General features: G+C 36.9%; 1 protein-coding gene across 6 annotated transcripts in view; it reads right to left on the reverse strand.

Moving 5' to 3' along the window:
- Positions 1 to 19,407, reverse strand: part of PHKB (phosphorylase kinase regulatory subunit beta) — an 84,579-nt gene that overhangs the window by 25,870 nt on the left and 39,302 nt on the right. For all 6 annotated transcript variants that reach the window (XM_086468914.1, XM_086468916.1, XM_086468915.1 and 3 more), the window contains 5 exons: positions 16,561 to 16,638; positions 14,481 to 14,639; positions 10,203 to 10,297; positions 2,921 to 2,976; positions 2,626 to 2,719 (listed from right to left, as the gene is read on the reverse strand). In XM_086468914.1, the coding sequence (XP_086325040.1) occupies positions 2,626 to 2,719; positions 2,921 to 2,976; positions 10,203 to 10,297; positions 14,481 to 14,639; positions 16,561 to 16,638 (482 nt within the window). The remainder of the gene's footprint in view (positions 1 to 2,625; positions 2,720 to 2,920; positions 2,977 to 10,202; positions 10,298 to 14,480; positions 14,640 to 16,560; positions 16,639 to 19,407) is intronic.

Raw genomic sequence — 19,407 nt, forward strand, 5'->3', positions numbered from 1 at the left:
TGATTCTTATTTGAGTTAAATTATGTATGCCCAGTATTACTTCGACTGATACAATTTTGTAAGACTTGCATATTAAATAATCTTCATTTATTACAGTGTATGAGAATAAAACCATAAAAAAACCAAGTAAGCTGGGAGCAAGACAATGTAAATGTATCAGTTAAAGTGACTGAAAGCTGTAACTTTTTCCCTTATTTGGGCTGTTTTAGTTAAGGAACCCACTATTACTACAACTTCAGAACATTCAGAATTCAGAACATTTCCCTAAGCTCAGTCTTTCTTTATGTTATAGGAAAATAATTCAGAAGCAAATGAAAGGGAACATTTGAACAAACATTACACTCAATAGCTTTTTACTGCTGTCAGCTTGGGGCCTTCCTGACGCTGCCTGTGTTTCTGCATTAATACGAAGAACTATTTCAAAAAGAAAATAAAACAAAATTACCTACATCACCTGTTCATCCAGGCTAAGTAGCCGTATTCAGGGGGGAAGGGAATGAGATGTCAGAACATTAACAGCTTTAAATAACCCATCTATATGTAACAAAACCATCTATACATAACAAAACCAAAAGAATGCCAAGCCCCTTTTCATAGTAAATAATAGGCACTAGAAGCAAGGCAGTAGACATTATAATTTATCTCTAAAAGGACCTTCATTTTGCCAGAACGTAAAACATAAAATGTCTTCTTAACAAACAGAACTCCAGCAGTATCGTAATATTGTCTCTTCCCTTGAAGACTTTCATTAGCTTGAGGCCTGTGTTGTTCTACAGCCTATTAAAGCAGTTTCATCTTCTAGTAACAGCTTTCCATCTTGAGCTGTTACCATCAAACCGTCAGTTTAGATGCAGCACCAGAATATCTGAACAAAAGTACAATTTCATGCAAGTCCAGCTGCTTCAAGCAGTTGGGTTTTTTATTACAATGCCCTTCAACTCTGGAATATTAAAGCTGCTAGTAGCAAGAAATGGCTGTGAAAGCAGACCGGACTGTGGGGGTGAGAGGGATTCAGACTGGAGTGGTGTGTCACACCGTTTGTTCTGTGTTCTTCTATCCGTTACAAGTTTGTGCCTATGGAGTATTCTGCTACTCTCCTGTACTACGCTTCCACTACATAGGTACTTTTCCCCTATATATGGCATGTATCTTGTCCCATTTTCTTGTTTTCCTTTTCTTCCTCTTTTCACTCCCCGCCCCAGACTTTGTGGATCTGTTTACATGACCCCCAGCCCTACTTTCAAGCGCTGATCTACCCAGACTTGTGCAAGGCATTCGACACTGTCCCGCACAACATCCTTGTCTCTAAAATAGAGAGACTTGGATTTGACAGATGGACCATTATAGCTCCCCCAGACATTCAGAATTCATCACTCTTGTTTCAGACAATTTGTATAATGCAAAGTTAGACAAGAGCTTTATGTACCTGATCCACAGTCAGACTTCAGGTGGTGAAGTATGAAATACATCAGGGGCGCATCCGTGACTCTTGCTTACTTGTCTGACAGTTTCCTGCAGCTTGTTAAGGCTTGTTTATGTACAGTGGGACTATTTTCAAGTTTTTTTCCAGAGGAAAGGTCCAGGTGTATCAGAGATAGAGGTAAACAGGCACCCAGTAATCACACAGATTTTTATGTGAACTTTTGACAAGCTTACCTACAATGGCTGACAGCTGCAGGTAAGCCGCATTAGTCACAGTCTCTTCTATGTAAATGTATTTCCAGGACAAACAGCAGTGGATAGCTTCAAGTACATACTCAGTGCAGCCAAAGTGCTATATATAAAGTACTAACAATGACTGACCAAAAAAAGAGGCCATGGTAGCTGGTGCTAAGGGAATGCCGAAATGGCCCTGTGTGGCCTGCAGATGCCATTCATCTTCGCCTGCTGGCTTCACACGGCAGTGACAGCTACCTGAGCAGAGGTCTCTAAGCTGGCATCATCAGCGGGGCTCGGTACAGACAAGGGCTGAAAGGGCCAGCCTTTTAAGTGCGAGGCTGCGGCACTCTGTTCGGAGGCTGCTTGCCTGCACAGAAAAAGGAAAACCTGAAACTTCTCAGAGGATGAAGGGGATTCTGAAGACGTCCTTCATCCCAGCACTTTTTGACTGTGGGTTTTTAAATGCGCTGAGTTAAAGGGGCAAACCAAGAAAGGGTTTAAACTCCAAACTTCCTCAATACAGTCAACTCAAGGGACTTCTAAAAAAAACAGTTACAGAAGACTCTGTAATGCCTGTTACAGGGGCTATGCTGTGAAATTACATGACGGTTTATGCTTACTGCCTTCATCCATTTCTTTGACTATTGCTCCTTTGCTTGTTGCTCCATCAAGATTCACTTACGTCTACTGTGCTATTAATATTATTACTTCATGATTCTGTGAAAGTGGCTCAGGTAATAAGCCTGATCAGATAATGTAGAACATCTGGGCTTCCGCATTTCACTGAAAGCTCTAACTGGCACGCTTGACTGACCAGCATCAGCCTATCTTGCAACTGATGTGGAGTAACACAAAAAGGTGGATAACAAGTTTAAGGAGATACAAGTCTAATAGCTTGATATGAATTCCTACTGCTACAAAAGAAATGTATAGCTAGATAAATAATTTTAAATGTCAGTTCCTTACTTTGACAAGTTCTTTTTGAGCCCATATCTGAATCGGTTCCACCTGCTGGGGGGTCTGAGTTTGGATTCCATACGTGTTCAGAAAAACTTGGAGGCTACGAATGAAATGATGACAAATTTAATGACAAATCACAGAAGAGTCTTAGTTTTAACAATCAACTTGGCAGCAGTACCCAAGTAGCAGTATTATATACTACATCTCCTTGAACACCTTTATTTAAATAAAAATGAATTTAAGATGTCTATTGCTTAACACTTCTCTAATATACACATTCCTAATAAAAGTAAATACATACCGCTGACTTTCTGCTATCAGGGCCACATGTACTACCAAATCATTTTCTAAAGGACCCTAGAAAATAATGAAAAAAACAGTTATTAGCATTGCTAACTATTTTGTTAGATACAGCATGAACAGGGACAATGTCTAACCAATTCATGAGTATGACAGACACCACTGTCAGCATTGCTTTTTCTTACCATGTGAACAAGTTGAAAGAACACCACAGGATTAAAACTTGTAAATCTCCAAACTATGGGAAGACTGTCTTATTGATAAATAATTTGCAAAATGCATTTTGGAGAATTAATAATAAATAGGATTCTGGTAATCGTTTCCACTGTTTGGGTTGCTTTGCTGTTGTTGGGTTTTTTTAATTAAAAAAAAAAACCCACCACGTAGGAAAACCATTTTGCTTCATACAAAAATTTAGAATTTATACAGTCAATGTAGTTCCTTTATGCCTGATATGACACAGTGTTTTGATACACATTTTTGTAAAGAGTGAAATAACTCAGCTACTTGGGTTACTGATAATATTAACTGTAAAATAATGAACTGATGATTTCAACCCTTTACTCTGAAGTATTTTGATGAGACAGTTACTGTTTACAGTTATATGAAAGATACATTACATTTTACAGGAGATAACAGCATTTCCTTGCATAGTTTAGAACACAGATACTTCATGTTTGAAATAAATACTAGTATTTTGTATCAGGAAACCATGCAAACAGGAAGGAATACAACATGTTGGGTGAAATCATTGACTCGGCTTCCTGGGTCTTGAAATGGCAATTCGCCTTTCTTTCCACGGGCAGCGTGCGTTACTAGCTGAAAAATGAGATGTCTGAGTTACTCCTTGTTCATTTCTTCTCTGGCACCCAATGACTGTAAAATCAACAGAACTCAGTGCAGCACACATTTTCCTTCCTAAAATGCTTTTTGTCTACTTTTGTCTAGAAACTACAAGAACATGAATGACAAAAGTTAAATACATCTTCTATCAATTGATTATATAACAATATGGCATTTTCTGTGAAGATAGGTGGATGGACATACTGGTTTAGAACAAAAAGTTCAGAGTGAACGCTTCCTTGTTGAGGCATCTGTGACCCTTGATATCAAGTTAGATCTTACAGATTTGCAGAGGAAATTCTTGATAACATTTTCCCAAAAGTCCATCAACATTACATTTCTGCTAAAAATTTTGGAGTTTTTGCTACATGAAATAAGTTTGTGATGAAAGTACGTGCACAAAGAGACCAGATGAAGAAGTCAGAAGTTCAAGTGGCATTAAAAGATTTACCTCTTCAGAATAAGGTGGTTGAGCTGTCAATGGTATTTATACAAACAGTAAGGAAACTCAGACCAGTTCTCTGCGATAATTAGTGTGTTATGTTTACAAAGCCAAAAGCAAAGATGCCCACCACCGCCCCCCGAAAACATGAGAGAGCCCCTCCAAGGCTGTATTGATTTACAGACAGCCTGTGATCTAACTCGGGGAGTGGTCTTCAAGTTAAGGCTCAACTTAATTATTACTTTATTAATGATGAACTGAGCAGGCCTGTGTAACCGCAGACCATAGGCTGTACGGACATCTGTGTGTTCTGCATCTCCCCTGAGGTACGGCCTGCTCCGATACCAGACGAAGGCCTCTTGGACACGGACGTACCCCATGAGATGACTCATTTCTAGTAAGTGCTGGCTCTAACATAGGCCATTAACTAAGTAAATGCACCTGCAGCACAACTGGCACAACACAAAGTCTGTGTGAAAAGTGCCTAGGCTTTTGAAAGTGGCGGGGAAGACTGAATTGCTGTACAACTACGGGATTGCTGCAACACCAAACAGAAAGTTACTTTCTCTGTCATTTAACATGTCAAGGTCTGGAGGATCACAAGTAGTGGTCTGGAGAAACAGATCAAAATATCAGGTACAATACTCATGAAAGAGTATGTCACCCTGCTCAGCAGCAATAGTGAGATAGATAGATAGATAGTTAGATAGCATTTGATAGATATAAAGAAAAAAAAAATGTGGAAAAGCATTAAACTCTTTAAGTATTCCACTACATAAATCTTGTTGTTAAAAGTTCCATTTTAACGTGTTCCATTTCACATTTGCCTAATAACGCAAGCTAAGGTGTTGTTCACACAAACTCAACCACTGGCTCCCCAGGTTCGCCCTTCTGCCTGGCGATTTCACGTTGGATAGTGGACAGAAGGATCTGTTTCAACTACGTTGTGCAAATGATAAATATATCCTAGTGTTTTCAGAAGACAAAGATAAAAGGCAGATTAGTTGTTCTTCCTCTTCATAAATAAATAAATAAATAATTTTTAAAAAAATTGTCATTTTTTACAAGGTTATATCCGTTGGAGGCAGGATGAAGGGAAAGACCCCTGACTCATTCCTGGCACAAGCAGAAAGCAGCTCATATTAGTCTTTCGCTGCACTCTCACCGGACAGATGCAAGCCCTATATGCCTTCCTGCACACATTCCAGGAAATCTCAGAACTCTGAAAAAAATCCATTCATTTTGAAAATGTGAGCAAGTGGGCACAATGTGCAAGAACAGCGATTAAAATGGTACCTACTGGGCTTTCCAAGGATATGGAGCGAGATGAGGAAAACAGTGTGCCACAGAAGAAATTGTACTTAACCCAAATAATCCACCATGCTGCTACAAAACTACAACTGAACTGTTACAACACACATCTGCTTCTGGAAGCATCTAAATACTGCTGAACAGTTGATGGTCAATGCTACTAACACACCAGACTACTTAAATGAAATACGACGTGGACGCACACCCGCCTTAAATGCTAAAATCACATTTAACCATTTTAGAATTGTGGTACCTGTGGCCGACAATTGTATTAAGAGAAATGAAAGCAAGAATATGCTTATAATTAACATTACAAAACAAATCATCCAGTGTGATAAATCTTTCCAAACCATCGAAACTAGCCGTGCTCTAACCCTAAACATAATTTAGGTAGCTGAAAAATGTTAATATATCTCAAGTCTACCTACACTCAGTAATTGTAGTTCCTTCTTTACACGTTGCCTACTTCCCTGAAAATAACAAAATAAGCAGCCAATCATTTTGAGTATTCTCTTCCCAACATCTGTGGGCATTAACCTTAATTTCCAGTAACTTAAATTAAATCCTCCCAAATGATTACTGAGCCTACAAATTAAAAGAATACAGTCATCACATGCAGTCAGAGAATTTAGTTAATTATTTGCAACCTTATACGTATCTTGCAAGTTAACCCAGAAGATAAATTGACAGTTTAGTAAGGTTATAATTTTTGTTAAATACAAAAATAAATAGGAGACGGCAGTAAATCAGCTTTCATATGCTCCAGTTAAATACAAAACAAAACCAGAAAATCCCCACCCACCCCATTTCTGAAACGTTTTTGTTACTGTACAGGCCCTCTTACACACTAAATTCTCCCAGAACAGAATGCAACAACCAGAACGGTGTTATAATACAGCCTCTCCTGGATATGGAGACAGTAAAAAGGAGTAATAAAATAAGGTCTTCTGAGGAATCCAGTTATAAAGAGTTATCCTAACTGAAACAAAATGCCCTGCCTTATCTTCTTTCAATAAAGTGAACAGAGCATTGAGGATTCAATTTTCTTTTTAACTAGTGAATGGGATTTAACCTGAAACACTTCTGACCATTTAGCATTAAAAAACAAGTTATCAGTGCACAGGAGAACCTCTCTGACTGCTGTTGGAATTCACTGTGGTTTGGAACACAGACTAAAACTAGCAAAGAGAATCCTGCTCCAGCGCCAGGCTGGCATTTCCCCAAGGAAGGGACATATGGAGACCTCGTCCTGAAAATGAAAAATGATTTTTTTGGGGCATTAAATTAGGAGAGAAAACATCTCCTTTTAACTATAAACAGACAAAATGAATATTTTACTGTTAGCAGCCATTAAGTTTTTACTATGCTGCTCATTTGATTCCACAGTTTTCTACAATGAATGAGACTGTCCTCTTAGCAGGTTTTCTAGGTTGAGCGATGCACTCACAGCTGTAGTTACACAGGTATATTTATAGTTTTCATAGCAATTTTGCCCTTTAGGTCTATATTACTTCACTTTCCTTTAACTAATTCTAGAATATTCTTCTCTGGTGCTTCAAAACTATAAGGCTGGAATATTTTAAATGCTTTTCATTGTTTGCTCAAATCTCCACAATTATGTGGGCATCAGACATGTTTTTGTAGCGGCACCAAAGCCACAAATAAACTAAATGAATCACATTTTTCAATGACAAGTCTTTGCGGAGATTATAGTCAATGCAATCAAAATATGAAAACGCATTTCTCTAAGAACTATTTCCTCAGCACAAAGCTTCAAAGCAAAATTAGAAGCGCCTTCTTTTCTGGTACATCACCTTCCAAAACACTGTATCTCAACTGAATTTGTACACACAGGCAGCTGAAATTTTGACAGATCCTTGTTTATTCCTTGCAGGAATGGAATTTAATAAAAGTGGAAATACTTTTATGTTCAATTTAATAGAACAGTTCTTTAGTTTATGGAAAAGAGAAGACATCAGTGAAGAGAAGAAACTACCTTTGGTTCCTGAAGACATAATTAAGATGTGTGGTGTTCTCATTTCATATTGTAGTCATTTTCCTAGCACTTTAAGGCAAATACTAAATAGTGATTTTGCATAAATTAGCTCCATTAGATAAAATAGCACAATCAAATATTCAGACAAACTGTTTAAGCACACTTAAAATGTGGATTAAAAAAAGTGAAGGTCAAGACTCTAAGCTGGAACGTGAAGGTTGCTGATTTCACCTGCAAGGCCCTTGCTGATGACGTACACCTCGCTCACACTGACACATCTACACAGCTGCCTTTCATTCTTAACCTCCTCTTAACGATGACCAATTTGAACTAACATCTGTATCAACAAACATTGTGCTTGGATACTGATGTGACAGTAAAACCACACAAAACACAGCAGCACCTGCTTCAGTACAGTCCCAACGATATTGCACAGCCGCTGGTTAGCGCTGCAGGGACACTCACCAATCTGGTCACAAGTTCTACATCACCACTCAGAGGCTACAACACAAAGGATGATGCCACAGTTGTCTAGAAGTCCCACTAACTCAGAAGCGCCTCTCTTTCTTCGAACCCACAGGCAGTATCTTGGACAGTTTTATCGTTTACATATCGCAGAAGAGCACGCACAGTCATCTATAGCAAAGAAGGACCACCACTGAGAAGCAGAGAGATAGAAGCAGACCGAGGCAATCCCAGAGCTTCTTTCTCCCTTCATTGATGTGCTGTTCCACCTATATGCCACTGAACAACAGACAATCCATCTCACAACTTGCGTGCAAAAGGACACGCACAACTACAGGAATTGCTGAACACAATGATCTAAGTCACGTTTCTATGAAGATTTTTAGGTTTAAGGAAAAAAAGAGTAATCTTATCCTCTCTGCATTTCTAGCTTTCAAATATAACATCAGTCTTGTACATCAGAATATGCTCAAGGATCACCCTGGGAAGGTTGTCTTTTATCCTGACAACAAAGCCATTACCGATCCCAAATATGGAAGATTTCTGCCAAAGTTTTAGCAAACTTAAGCAGCTAAAGACAGCCTTTAAAGGGACAGGTTTACAAGCATCAGCTCCACCAAGTTGTCAGAGAAGAGCACAATTGCTCTTTCAAGTAATTCTAGGGTAGACAACTGTTGAGCACTCAAGACTGTATAAGCACTTGAGAATGACGAACCATCTAGTCTGATCTCCCTTTTAACAGTGACAAAGCTGCCTTTTTTTTTCCCCATCATTTGCAGATGAAGCAAACTATCAAAATGTAGCTGTTTTGGTGTTTTTCAGTTCTTCAAACACTGCTGAGCTTTTTGAGTGGCTCTTATATTGCTGCATTTTACTGGGTAACTGCATTTTACTAAATAAGTTCTTCATTGACCCACAAAGTGACCACCAAGGAGTAAGTTATGAGAAAATAAATCATTATTGCATTATTTATTATCTCTTTTGGGAAGCTCTCAGGGCAGAGGCTTTTTCTCTCTAAAGATCTGGAAATTCCCTATCATATAATAAGTACCCCCAAAAATATGCTTTTCTACTAAAACATTTCCTGATGAGTCACGCAGTGTCTTTAGAATCAGCCATCATCTTCTTCAAAGTATTCATCTGTGGCCTATTACAAGTTATTGGTTTCAAGAATCAAAGAAAAAGAAACTCAATGGGCTGCATGTAACGCTGACTCGATAGAGGCTTCTCCTAATGGTACTCCTAAAAGGGCACGTGGTATCGGCGGCTCACAATTTCTGTAGCATTCATAATTCCATGATGTAAGAACAAAGAAACTAGGAACAAACAAAGTCACTGAGCTTTCACTGTCTCATATTAACATGGCAGAAGTGCTGCACTGTGAACAATGAAAGTCTCATTATGAACAAGACAACGCCCGGGCAGTTGGATTACCTTGGTAGCAGGAAATAGTAGGAAACAGCGGTTTTAAGCAGCATTTGGATAGAACAAGAAAAACATTGTTCACTTCTGATGTTGGAACAATTCTTAAAATAAATGCTTCGTATTTCATGCTTCAGTAACAAATTCACAATGCTCAACAAGGAACTTCCCAAATATACCAAGAAATAAAAAGGCTGAAAAACATCTCTTAGGTTCACATTTCCATACATACAGTTCTTACCTCTTTAATAAAAGAAGTTCCCTACATATAGACCATGTTTCTTGTCATCCAATCTACTAAAAACTTGAATTATGATGTTTCAAGCATTCCCCACCCCTGGGCGCTCATTCCTGCTGTGTGTTCAAGCCAAATACAGGAGCACACGGATATACCATGCACACCAAAACAAAACCTCATCCTTGTAGCTCTTAGGAGCTCTATATCAAAAAAAAACCCAAAAAACAAAAAACATTGAAGTGGTAATTAATCTGAAGGAATAAAAAAAAGCAGGCTCATTCTTGCCTTCCTGACATACCTTAAAGAAACATACCTATCTACTAGGCAGCTACTTACACTTACGTTTAATGTATCATTTGATTGCACCACTTAATTTGAAGGCAAACGAGCGCCACTTCCCCAAAACTGTTATGATCTTCCTTTTAAAAGCAATCCTCCATCAACTAAGGAAGTGGACATCCATTTAATATTTTCCTAGCACTTTAACAGTAACATTAGAAGACCGCATAGAACATGTAGATGACAATTTTTCAGTAAAAACATCTTAATACTAAGCTTATACTTACCTGATTTGAAAATCTCATGCTAACATTCCGCTGATCTTGTGGAGGTATATAACGTCCAATAGGGTCAATATCTTTAGGACTTACTAATTTGTCAGCTGAAAGTAAATGACAATAAAAATAGAGAATGACTTCAGTACTTCCTGCAGCTTTTGTGAAGAAGGCATGCAAACGCTTTTTATGTATCTAGTTCCGCTGCTATAATCTTTGTTCAGATTTATGGATCAAAAGGACATTCTGCAAAATTACATTAATTTTAAAACTAATGACTCAAGCATCATTCTTGCTACAGCTAATTATAATACTGTAGTATATAAAACCAATCCTTTGTTTTTTCAGAGAGATGTGTTAATAGAATATAAGCAGACAACAGACTCCACCACACAGAAGTCACCTAAAAAGCCCTCAGTCCACAACCATGGAATTATTTGCTGGCTTTGACAAGAAACTCAATGGTTACCATGAAGAATTGTTTAGCTTTGAAGAAAAGCAGACAGCCTCTATCTCAAGGTAATCACTTGACTATAATCCTGAAAGGGACAAGGGATATCAAAGATATCCCTCAATACGATATCTCAAGAAGAAATCATTAAAAAAAACCCCTACAATTAAATATACTTGAAACCTAGCAATTTCTACATGGAGGTTTTTTACATGGGAAAAAAACGCAAAACAAAACAAAACTGAAAAAACTCCTAAAATTCCATCATTTTAACCTTCTCCTGGAAAAAAATTAAGTACTCCAATAAAAGTATACTATTAAAAAGTTTCAACAAATGCCTTTAATAAAGGTTCACAATCTATTGTGAGTTATTATGCCCTTCAAATAAGCATTCTCCTGCCAAAATCTCATTTTGACAGGAAACTGTCCAATCTTTTTTAATTTTTTACAGAGGAGGTCACAGTGCATTTTCATTTCTCCTATATATGAAGACAACAATTTTGCACATATTCTTAAACAGCTCAGCACTAGGAAATCACCTGTTAATCTGAGAGAGAAATAGCTCATGACTCCATTAGCTTAATGCAGCTACAACAGAAAACTAACACTGTCTTTGTAAGAAAAATGTTTCTGAATACTCCACTGCGTAGTAAATTAAGACAGCAGTTTATAAACTCAAAATATCTCCTGGCACAAGCTTAACAGTCTTAGGAAAGAGCTGAGAGCAGAACAGACAGTGCAGTGGCAAGAAAATGCATGGGCAGACAACGAAGGACGCTGGCTGGGCAGGTCGGCAAGTAAGCTACGAAGGAGCCTGCTGCTGCTGGGAGCTACGCCAGCGACTGTCAGCTACTAGATACTGTGATCATCTCCTGTCCTCAGCCTTCTGTCGAGAGAACGCAGCTCGTCTCCTGCCAGGGAAGGACCGTATTCCTCTGCTCTGTGCTACTCCTGCAGAGTCACAACCCATGTAGGGGTGGTTATGTTAAAAAACAAACAAAAATTAAAAAATTAAAATAAAAAAAAGCAAAGCTAGTTTGAAATGAAAACTTACCATGGACAATTTATTAATATACTGACACGTGAGTTACCAAAATACATTTTAGGGAAAACCATCATCTAAGCCTCAGTCCACACAGTCAGACTTCTTACGCTGGTTAAATGCATGGAAGTTGCTTAAATTATTTGTAGTACTGCTGATGCTGACGAATTGATTAACCAAATGATTGGCAGATCAATGGATTCTGCCTCATAGTTCTTAAAAGCAAGAGCAGTTTCCAGAATACGTGTTCTATTTCCATTGGGTTTTTTTTCCAGTGTTTTTTACATTGATTTACATTGCTCGGTAATTGAAATATATAGTCAGAATAATTCCATATTTAAAACAACTACACCAATAGACTAATATAAAATTTAAGCTAACTTTCAATATTTACAATTCTATTTAAAAGAGGAATCTCAGCAAATATTCATCACATTAGCATAAATACTAGTGTATCGGAATGCGAAAGCAGACTTTTCTTTGTTAGCTCATTTGCATCACAACAGCTGATAACATTTAAGCCATTTGGTCTACACTCTAAAAAATACTGCTAAAACCCTTTTAGTTCTAGGCTGCACTGAATCCACAGAACAAGATACATATATTATAAGGAAAAGCACAGGAAAGAGAAGAGAGCTACTAAGTCAAAGATTACACTGAGTGAATTTTCAGTTGCATAGAACAGCTGAATACCTGGCGTTCCTTTCCCTTGCTCTAAAACAGGGACTTGATCGTAAAGGCTTTACAAACCTCCTCAATCAGAGCAAGAAAAAAATTGTGTGAAAAACTGCATCACTGCAAAACCCATGCTCTTTTTCTTCACAAACCACTTTTTCAGTTGCACAGGCATGTGGTGACTTCCAGCAGCAGGAGGCACACACTTCCACTGCCTCTGTTGTTCAGAGCCTTTATAAGCAGGCTCAAAATTTTGCTTTCGCTACTTCTGTTTGCCCCTCTGCGGCAGGCAGTGAGATGTATAAGAACTGGCTCACTTTCATGTTGCTACATTTAGAAAAATTTGAACCACAACAGGCAGCCAGTAGGCTCACAGGCAGAAGAATCTCAAGAGGTTATATTGTATGCTGGCCTACACAGCAGGAGCAAGGAAGCTGAGGAAATACAAATTCATTGCTACCCTTGAGGCCACACAACCATTTCTGGAATGGACGATGAAATGGGAAACCAGTAACATCCCAGCAATCGAAGGGTTTGGAGTCAGGCTTCCACTTAATTAGCAACCACCAACAAGCAAAGTAACACACAAAGACTCTCACCAAGGATGAGACTGATATTCAGGTAGGTTTTCACCCAGAAAGGAGCAAAATTAAATACACCAATTTGAAATTAGTATGAAATGGAGCTCCTGATATACCAATCACCGGTGAGTATTTAGCTTTGCGAAATAAAATTTGAAGACCCTATTTGCAAAGACTCTGAGAGAAAAGGAAAAAAGTCTTTTGAGAAAAGGGAGAGAAGAATGAAAACTAGACAATACAGTGGAATACAGTGTTAAAACAATAAAGGGAACAGTTACCAATGACACATTTTTCAAAAAGAGATTTAGCACAATTACTAAGAAAAAGTATGTAAGGATGTCCAGCAAAGAACTGAAACAAAAGAAAGTTACATTACTCAAACAGCATTTAACAAACAATAATTTATTTAACCAGCATTCTGTAGGTATAGAAAACCACAAATATTAGTACCAGATGAACACCAGCAGCACTACTGCAGTATTCCTGCACGCACAATTGAGGATTACTTGACCAATACTAAGAGGTTAAATGAAAATTTTTTTCATTAAAGGTGAAATTGCCTGCATTTACTTTACAGTGTTGGCTACAAAAAGTAATTACACAAGGAATACAGCAAAACCAAACAGGTGGAGCACCAGACGGACTCTGTTCTTCCAAACCTAAAGATACATCCGCTGTTCTTGCCAAGTTTTGAATTTTTAAACTCCCCTTCAATGTTTCTCATTTTTACTACCAATAGCCTGTTTCCCTTTACAGTGCTCACAGAAAAAAAGTTTTTAGAACTCAATCTACTGATTACCAGGTAAATACTGAGCATGTTAAAATAAGTAATATATCTTTCTCCTAAAAGAAATTTTAAGAAAAAAATCTAACTGTGAAGACTTTCCTGGCTGAACAACTGTTTTTGCACTAGCCTTTGAATCATATCAAGTGAGATCCAGAGTTCATTTGTGACTGAAATTCACCGTAACAACCTTCAATGGCCAAACTTCGGAATGCACTTTCAAATGCTCAGCTAGTCTCTCAGGTTTTACAGGGTAAAAATAACACAGACTGAAGAAAACATTATCTGAGACTGCAACTATTCAAAGTTTAAACTTGTCTTGCTTAAAACAGTAAATAATTTGTATTAAATGCTATAGATCACTTACAAACATCACTGTACAGGTGCAGCTGATACAGCTAATCCAGAAAGTGTCATGTTAATATATTTTGTCATGAATAAAAGGAGTTAAGAGGGAAAGCCAGGAAAAGAAACAGCAAAAAAAGAAACCTACCATGTTTAGAAGATTTTCAGTAGTCTATAAAATATTCCAGTAAGCTTCACAGTATGCTGCATGCAGCATAAAACGTTAACATAAAGAGTAAAAAGCAGGTTTTATCTATCATGAATGTATCAAAGCAAAGGACACACATGCCACCCACAGTCTATTCAAAACTCAAGCCAATGTGTTTGTTCAGATTCAAGAAAAACATTAACAAGATAAATATCCTTCACTTCGGACGAGTCAAAACCGGATAGAATTTCCTCAGCCTCTTACCCAGGAGTTTTGCAATGATGTAAACTGCCTGTCCCCACAAGAAAAACCTTCCATCGCGTCCACTGTTACTTGGGAACCGTTTCTGACTGCCAGGATGGTTCTTTTCCAGTTCAACAAAATCAGCCGGCACGTAGTAATACTTGGGTACAACAGGACACCCTACGGAGTTTTAAAGTAAGTACAGTAAGTAAATAAATTGCACTTGCCTTATTATTTGACTGTAGTCCCTTAATGAAGCTGAAGTGGATTCAAAACAGGAAAAGTTATACCCTAGCAACCATTTGATTGAACAGAAAGACTGCTGTCATTCACTGTTATCCCTCAAAACCACAATCAGGCGAGGAAATCCAGGGCAATATTAACTACTTTACTTTTCACCAAACATTTCCACAGAATTTCTTCCCAGAACACATACGTTGTCTGGGTAGCACCTTACTGTGCAAAAAGAAAAATAAAAAACCTGGTTTTCCCCTAAAGCAAAATGCAGCAGATAACAAACCATAACGGAAGAAATGAAGGCTGCATCAGAGTGAAACACTTGGGGTGTTTTTCCCCACATGTAACACCAGCTCGGTATCAGACCACCTTTCATATCTAAAACGTGGCCAAAAGTAGTCAAATGTTTAATGAAAAATCTAAATTTTTGCAAGTATGCAAAAATGAGTTAAACCCAGCATTTTAATTTTGAAACATCATGAAACAAAATGGCATAACTTCTTCATTGAAGCTAGCGTATCTTGTATGCAGAATTATGCCACAGGTATTACTGATCATTGTAGATTAATAACCTTTATTTCAACACTTAAGTGGACAAGAGTCAGGAATTTAGAAACATAATTATAAATGACTGACCTAATTATATGCAATACAAAAGCAAAGTAATATGCTTTCTGCAAAATTAAATTTCACGTTAATATTGCTTTAATTTCCAATTTATTTGCATAAAGAACAGGTAATAAACAGAATAAAGTTTCAGTGTCTGACTATTTTCTTAGACAAAAAATAAATTACTGGCAAAAAGATGAGAAGAATTGAAAAGTGAGAGTTATTAGGGACAGAATATTCAAATGAGTGAGGTATCAAAGCACACTCGGAAATTTTAAGATGAGACATTCATGATGACTTCCAACAAGAGGAACCTCAAGATTAATTTAGTACCCATGGAACTTCACATACTCACTAATAATCAGAAAAAAGCAATGATCAGCAAGGCCAGAAAGTTTGCTATGTAATGAAAATGTGGTAAGGAGATGTTAATATTTCTTACAGAAACTAGTTCACTTTAACAAGTATACTAAGCTTAAAGAACAAGTCAGACTAAAATATTCTGCGTCAATTTGTGTAACTGTACCACAGATGTCAAGAACAGGTGACTAAAGATGCTGAGTTTTAAAATTGGATTGTCAGTACATTGAAGCTTGTTCTGTTCTCAGGCCATTTCTTTCCCTCCCACTCAAACTTACGGTCTTTTTCTTTTTTTTTTTTTTTTAAACTGAATTTTGGATGGATGTGCCTGTAGGCCATTAATAGCCTTGTCTGCAGTTCCACCAAAATTCTGGAGTTCACGATTTAGGTAAGAGATCATTTATATTAAAATTAACATGTTGCCACTTTCACTGCTCTAAGCTAGAGACAATTTCATATGCACATAGCAAATTATTTTTTACATCTTGTGAAGTTAAGTGACAATGAATGACGCAAGTAATTCTCAACTGTATCCAAGTGGAACATTGAAATAATCTCACTGTTGGTAGGTAGTATTTCCCTGAAAAGTCAAAGGGAACTATGTAAATAATGAAGCATAGGCAAAGGACAGGAGGAATGACTGGCTACAGTGTAAATCTTATATTTATATCAGTAGCATTTTTCCAGATAAAGTTATTTTTATTATCACTTTATGATGCCTTGTGTCTACATGAAAGAGATTATTTCAGTATTAGTATTTTGCCATCAGGAAACAGTGATATTATTACTTCTCCTTTGCTCTGACTGCAATACCATTATAAGAATGTCAGCATTTTAATAATTTCAGATCAATAAAAAGCTACAGTGTTTTAAAAGAATGATTATCAGATAATACCTTCAGATGTATGTTGAAGCAAAGGATCCAGAAGATCCTGATATTCCTTTACTTGTGCAGGATTTCCTCTAAAAACTCCTAAAAATAACCAAACAACAATTGATTTAAGCTCATGGAAAAGTAATTTCTTCCATTAATGTTCAGAAAAAAAGAAAAAAAAACCCACTAGTGTGTATTTTTCAGTGGGTAGTGCCTACATACTAAATAGTTCATGGAAAGTAAAAGATTAAACTGCAGATCCTCGCTTACTGCTACAGCTGAATCTCATGGGGATCATGAATCAGCTCCTCTCTTATTAGCTTAAACTGAAATCGATGGCAAGTTACACGGGACAGCAAAGCTGTGAACTTAGAGAGGCTCAGGAACTGGACACAGCCAGCCAGCCCAGCTAGCTGTAAATAACTTCCTTAATTACAGCCGACTGAAGAAGCAGAGCTTGCGTGCCAGTGTGACACAAACAGGCTGCTTCTAAGTCTTCAGGACAGAGCTGTAAACTGATCTACAAGTGAGTTGCCTAGAAATCCCAAGAAATAAATACAAAAGGAATTTGAAGTAGCAAATTGAACAATTCCCCTCCAAAGATTTTTACATTTGTAAGTTATATAGGTTTTATATCTTCATATTATAGAGATTCAGAACTGCTGACACACCTTGAGATATTAAGCAAAATCGTCGACTCTTTGTGATGCTGCTTTTGGGGAGAAACTGGTAAGTTTGGGAGTGCCAGAAGCTCAAATGTTTTTCTAATAGAACTTAAGTCATCCCAAAATGAATCAATTAGTACTAACACGACTAGTGGTCAGGTCACCAAAAGTTCTTACATGAAAAGATGTATCAAAAATACCAAAAGCACTTCTGTTCATCAAGGAAAACGTGGATGAACTTCACAAGTCATAATGACATTTTAAAAGGGAACGTTTTTTTAACATTTAAAGGGGAACAAGTTAGATGGAAACTTTTCATTGTACATCTTTCACTCATTTCTTTCCACCGTTTTCCTTTTCAATTACCATATTCTTACTTATCATTAAAGATAGCTGTAATATTTCACTCCTCACCTCATCCCAGAAAACTACCATAATCCTCCACATTCAACCAGAAATGTAAGAAAGTTTTCAAAGATGCTATTCAAATGCCTTATCCAAAAAGCAGTCATATTGATTTATTTAGTTCAATCCTTTCCCACAATTATAGATGCATATCTACTACCCAGAGAGTCATAAACAATTTCCTTTTGAGAAAAATCCCAACAGGAACTTAGTACTAAAGCAGCCTTTTCATATTTTTAAGAAGGGCGAATTCTGAAAATAAGACAAAAGAAAACCAGAAACTCATCCACTGAGATCAAATATGCCAGAACATCTTTATTAGGAAATGTGTAGATATGCTTTTTGTTAGGTATGTGTGTACGATGTGTATTTATGTGTATGTACAGGCGTATTTATGTGTATGATATGTTTAGATACGTTTGTTGTTGTTTTATAGTGTTTAAATTTAGATGTTTTTTGATAGTTTTTGTGACTTTTTTATATATGTAAGGAAGTATATATTTAGGAAATGAAATTGCTTGCCAAGAGAAACAAATGCAAAGACAGTTTGCACACAAAAAAGGGTGTGTTTAAGTGACAAGTATTTCAAAACACTTGAGCACAGTCATGACATAAGAACACTATGATATTCTGACTATTTGTAATTTAGTCTTATTGGCAGATGCTGTAGATGATAAAAAGATGCATTTTTGTGATAATACATTTGCTTTTATATTAAGAATCATCTAGTGAAGGTAATAGTTGGGTAATGATCATCATCCATGAGGAATAAAACAGTGTTCTGTTTTAAAATGTATAACTAATTCTCTAGTATCTACTTGCCAGAACTGGTTTTAATCTGCATATCTTAAAACCCCTAAAATGCTGTCATTGACAAAACAGAAAAGTTGATGGCCCAGTGAGCCTGTCTTAGAAAAGAAAATGTAAGTAAATATATAGTTACTTAAATATGTTCTGCTAATCTTTCAGAAAGGAAATTATGAAAGAAATTTTGCTGATGTGAACAAAATCGGGGGATTATGGACTATGATTTACAGGACTCTCTCCTTCCTTATTTAATGGAGCATTGTCCCACTGTTAAACAGGTAACAAAATCCAGCTATCAGCAGTTACCTAGATATTCAGTAGCTTAATTATACTTTGCTGAGAAGGCTTTCCTTAGTACCATCAAGGGTATTGGATGGGAAGATAGGCTTTCAACTGAGCCAGTACTCACAATACACAGCTTTGGTTTTTCCCAACATTTTCATTATCAAGACATTTAATTGTAATCTATACCTCCTATTCCTTGTCTTTTTGTAGTTTAATTTGCTCTGTATAAGCTCCAAATTTTGCATTAAGGAAGCTTGTGGATTTGGAGATATGTGCAGAAAATCTACTAACAGAATTGTTCTATTTGATGAAATTGTGGAACAAGAAAGAAGACAAGGACAGTATGTGCAAAATATGTATTTTTTACTTTTTCTATGTAATACAAGAAGAGTAAAATGCTTTCTTTATTCTTCTGCTAACTTCAGTTAAAGATAATTATCTTTCTTGATCTTCCCAAAACTGCAAGTGGCAGCATTAAATGTCAGTGCCTTTCTCCTCAGTTTTGGGCATCACTCTGAAAAATGTCAAGCATTCCTTTAGAAAAATCAATTGTAAAACCTTATTACATCTTCAAACAAAATACTTAAATCTGCGGGTGGCCACATTTCTCTGCCCTTCATTATCCTTATTTCAAAACTATTCCACACACTAAAGGGGAGGGGAAAAAAAAAAAAAAAAAAAAAAGAGACATGGCCAGATTTTCATC

This window comes from Leptosomus discolor, chromosome 8 (assembly GCF_034619465.1).
Source record: "Leptosomus discolor isolate bLepDis1 chromosome 8, bLepDis1.hap2, whole genome shotgun sequence".
NCBI classification, from domain to species: Eukaryota; Metazoa; Chordata; class Aves; order Leptosomiformes; family Leptosomidae; genus Leptosomus; species Leptosomus discolor.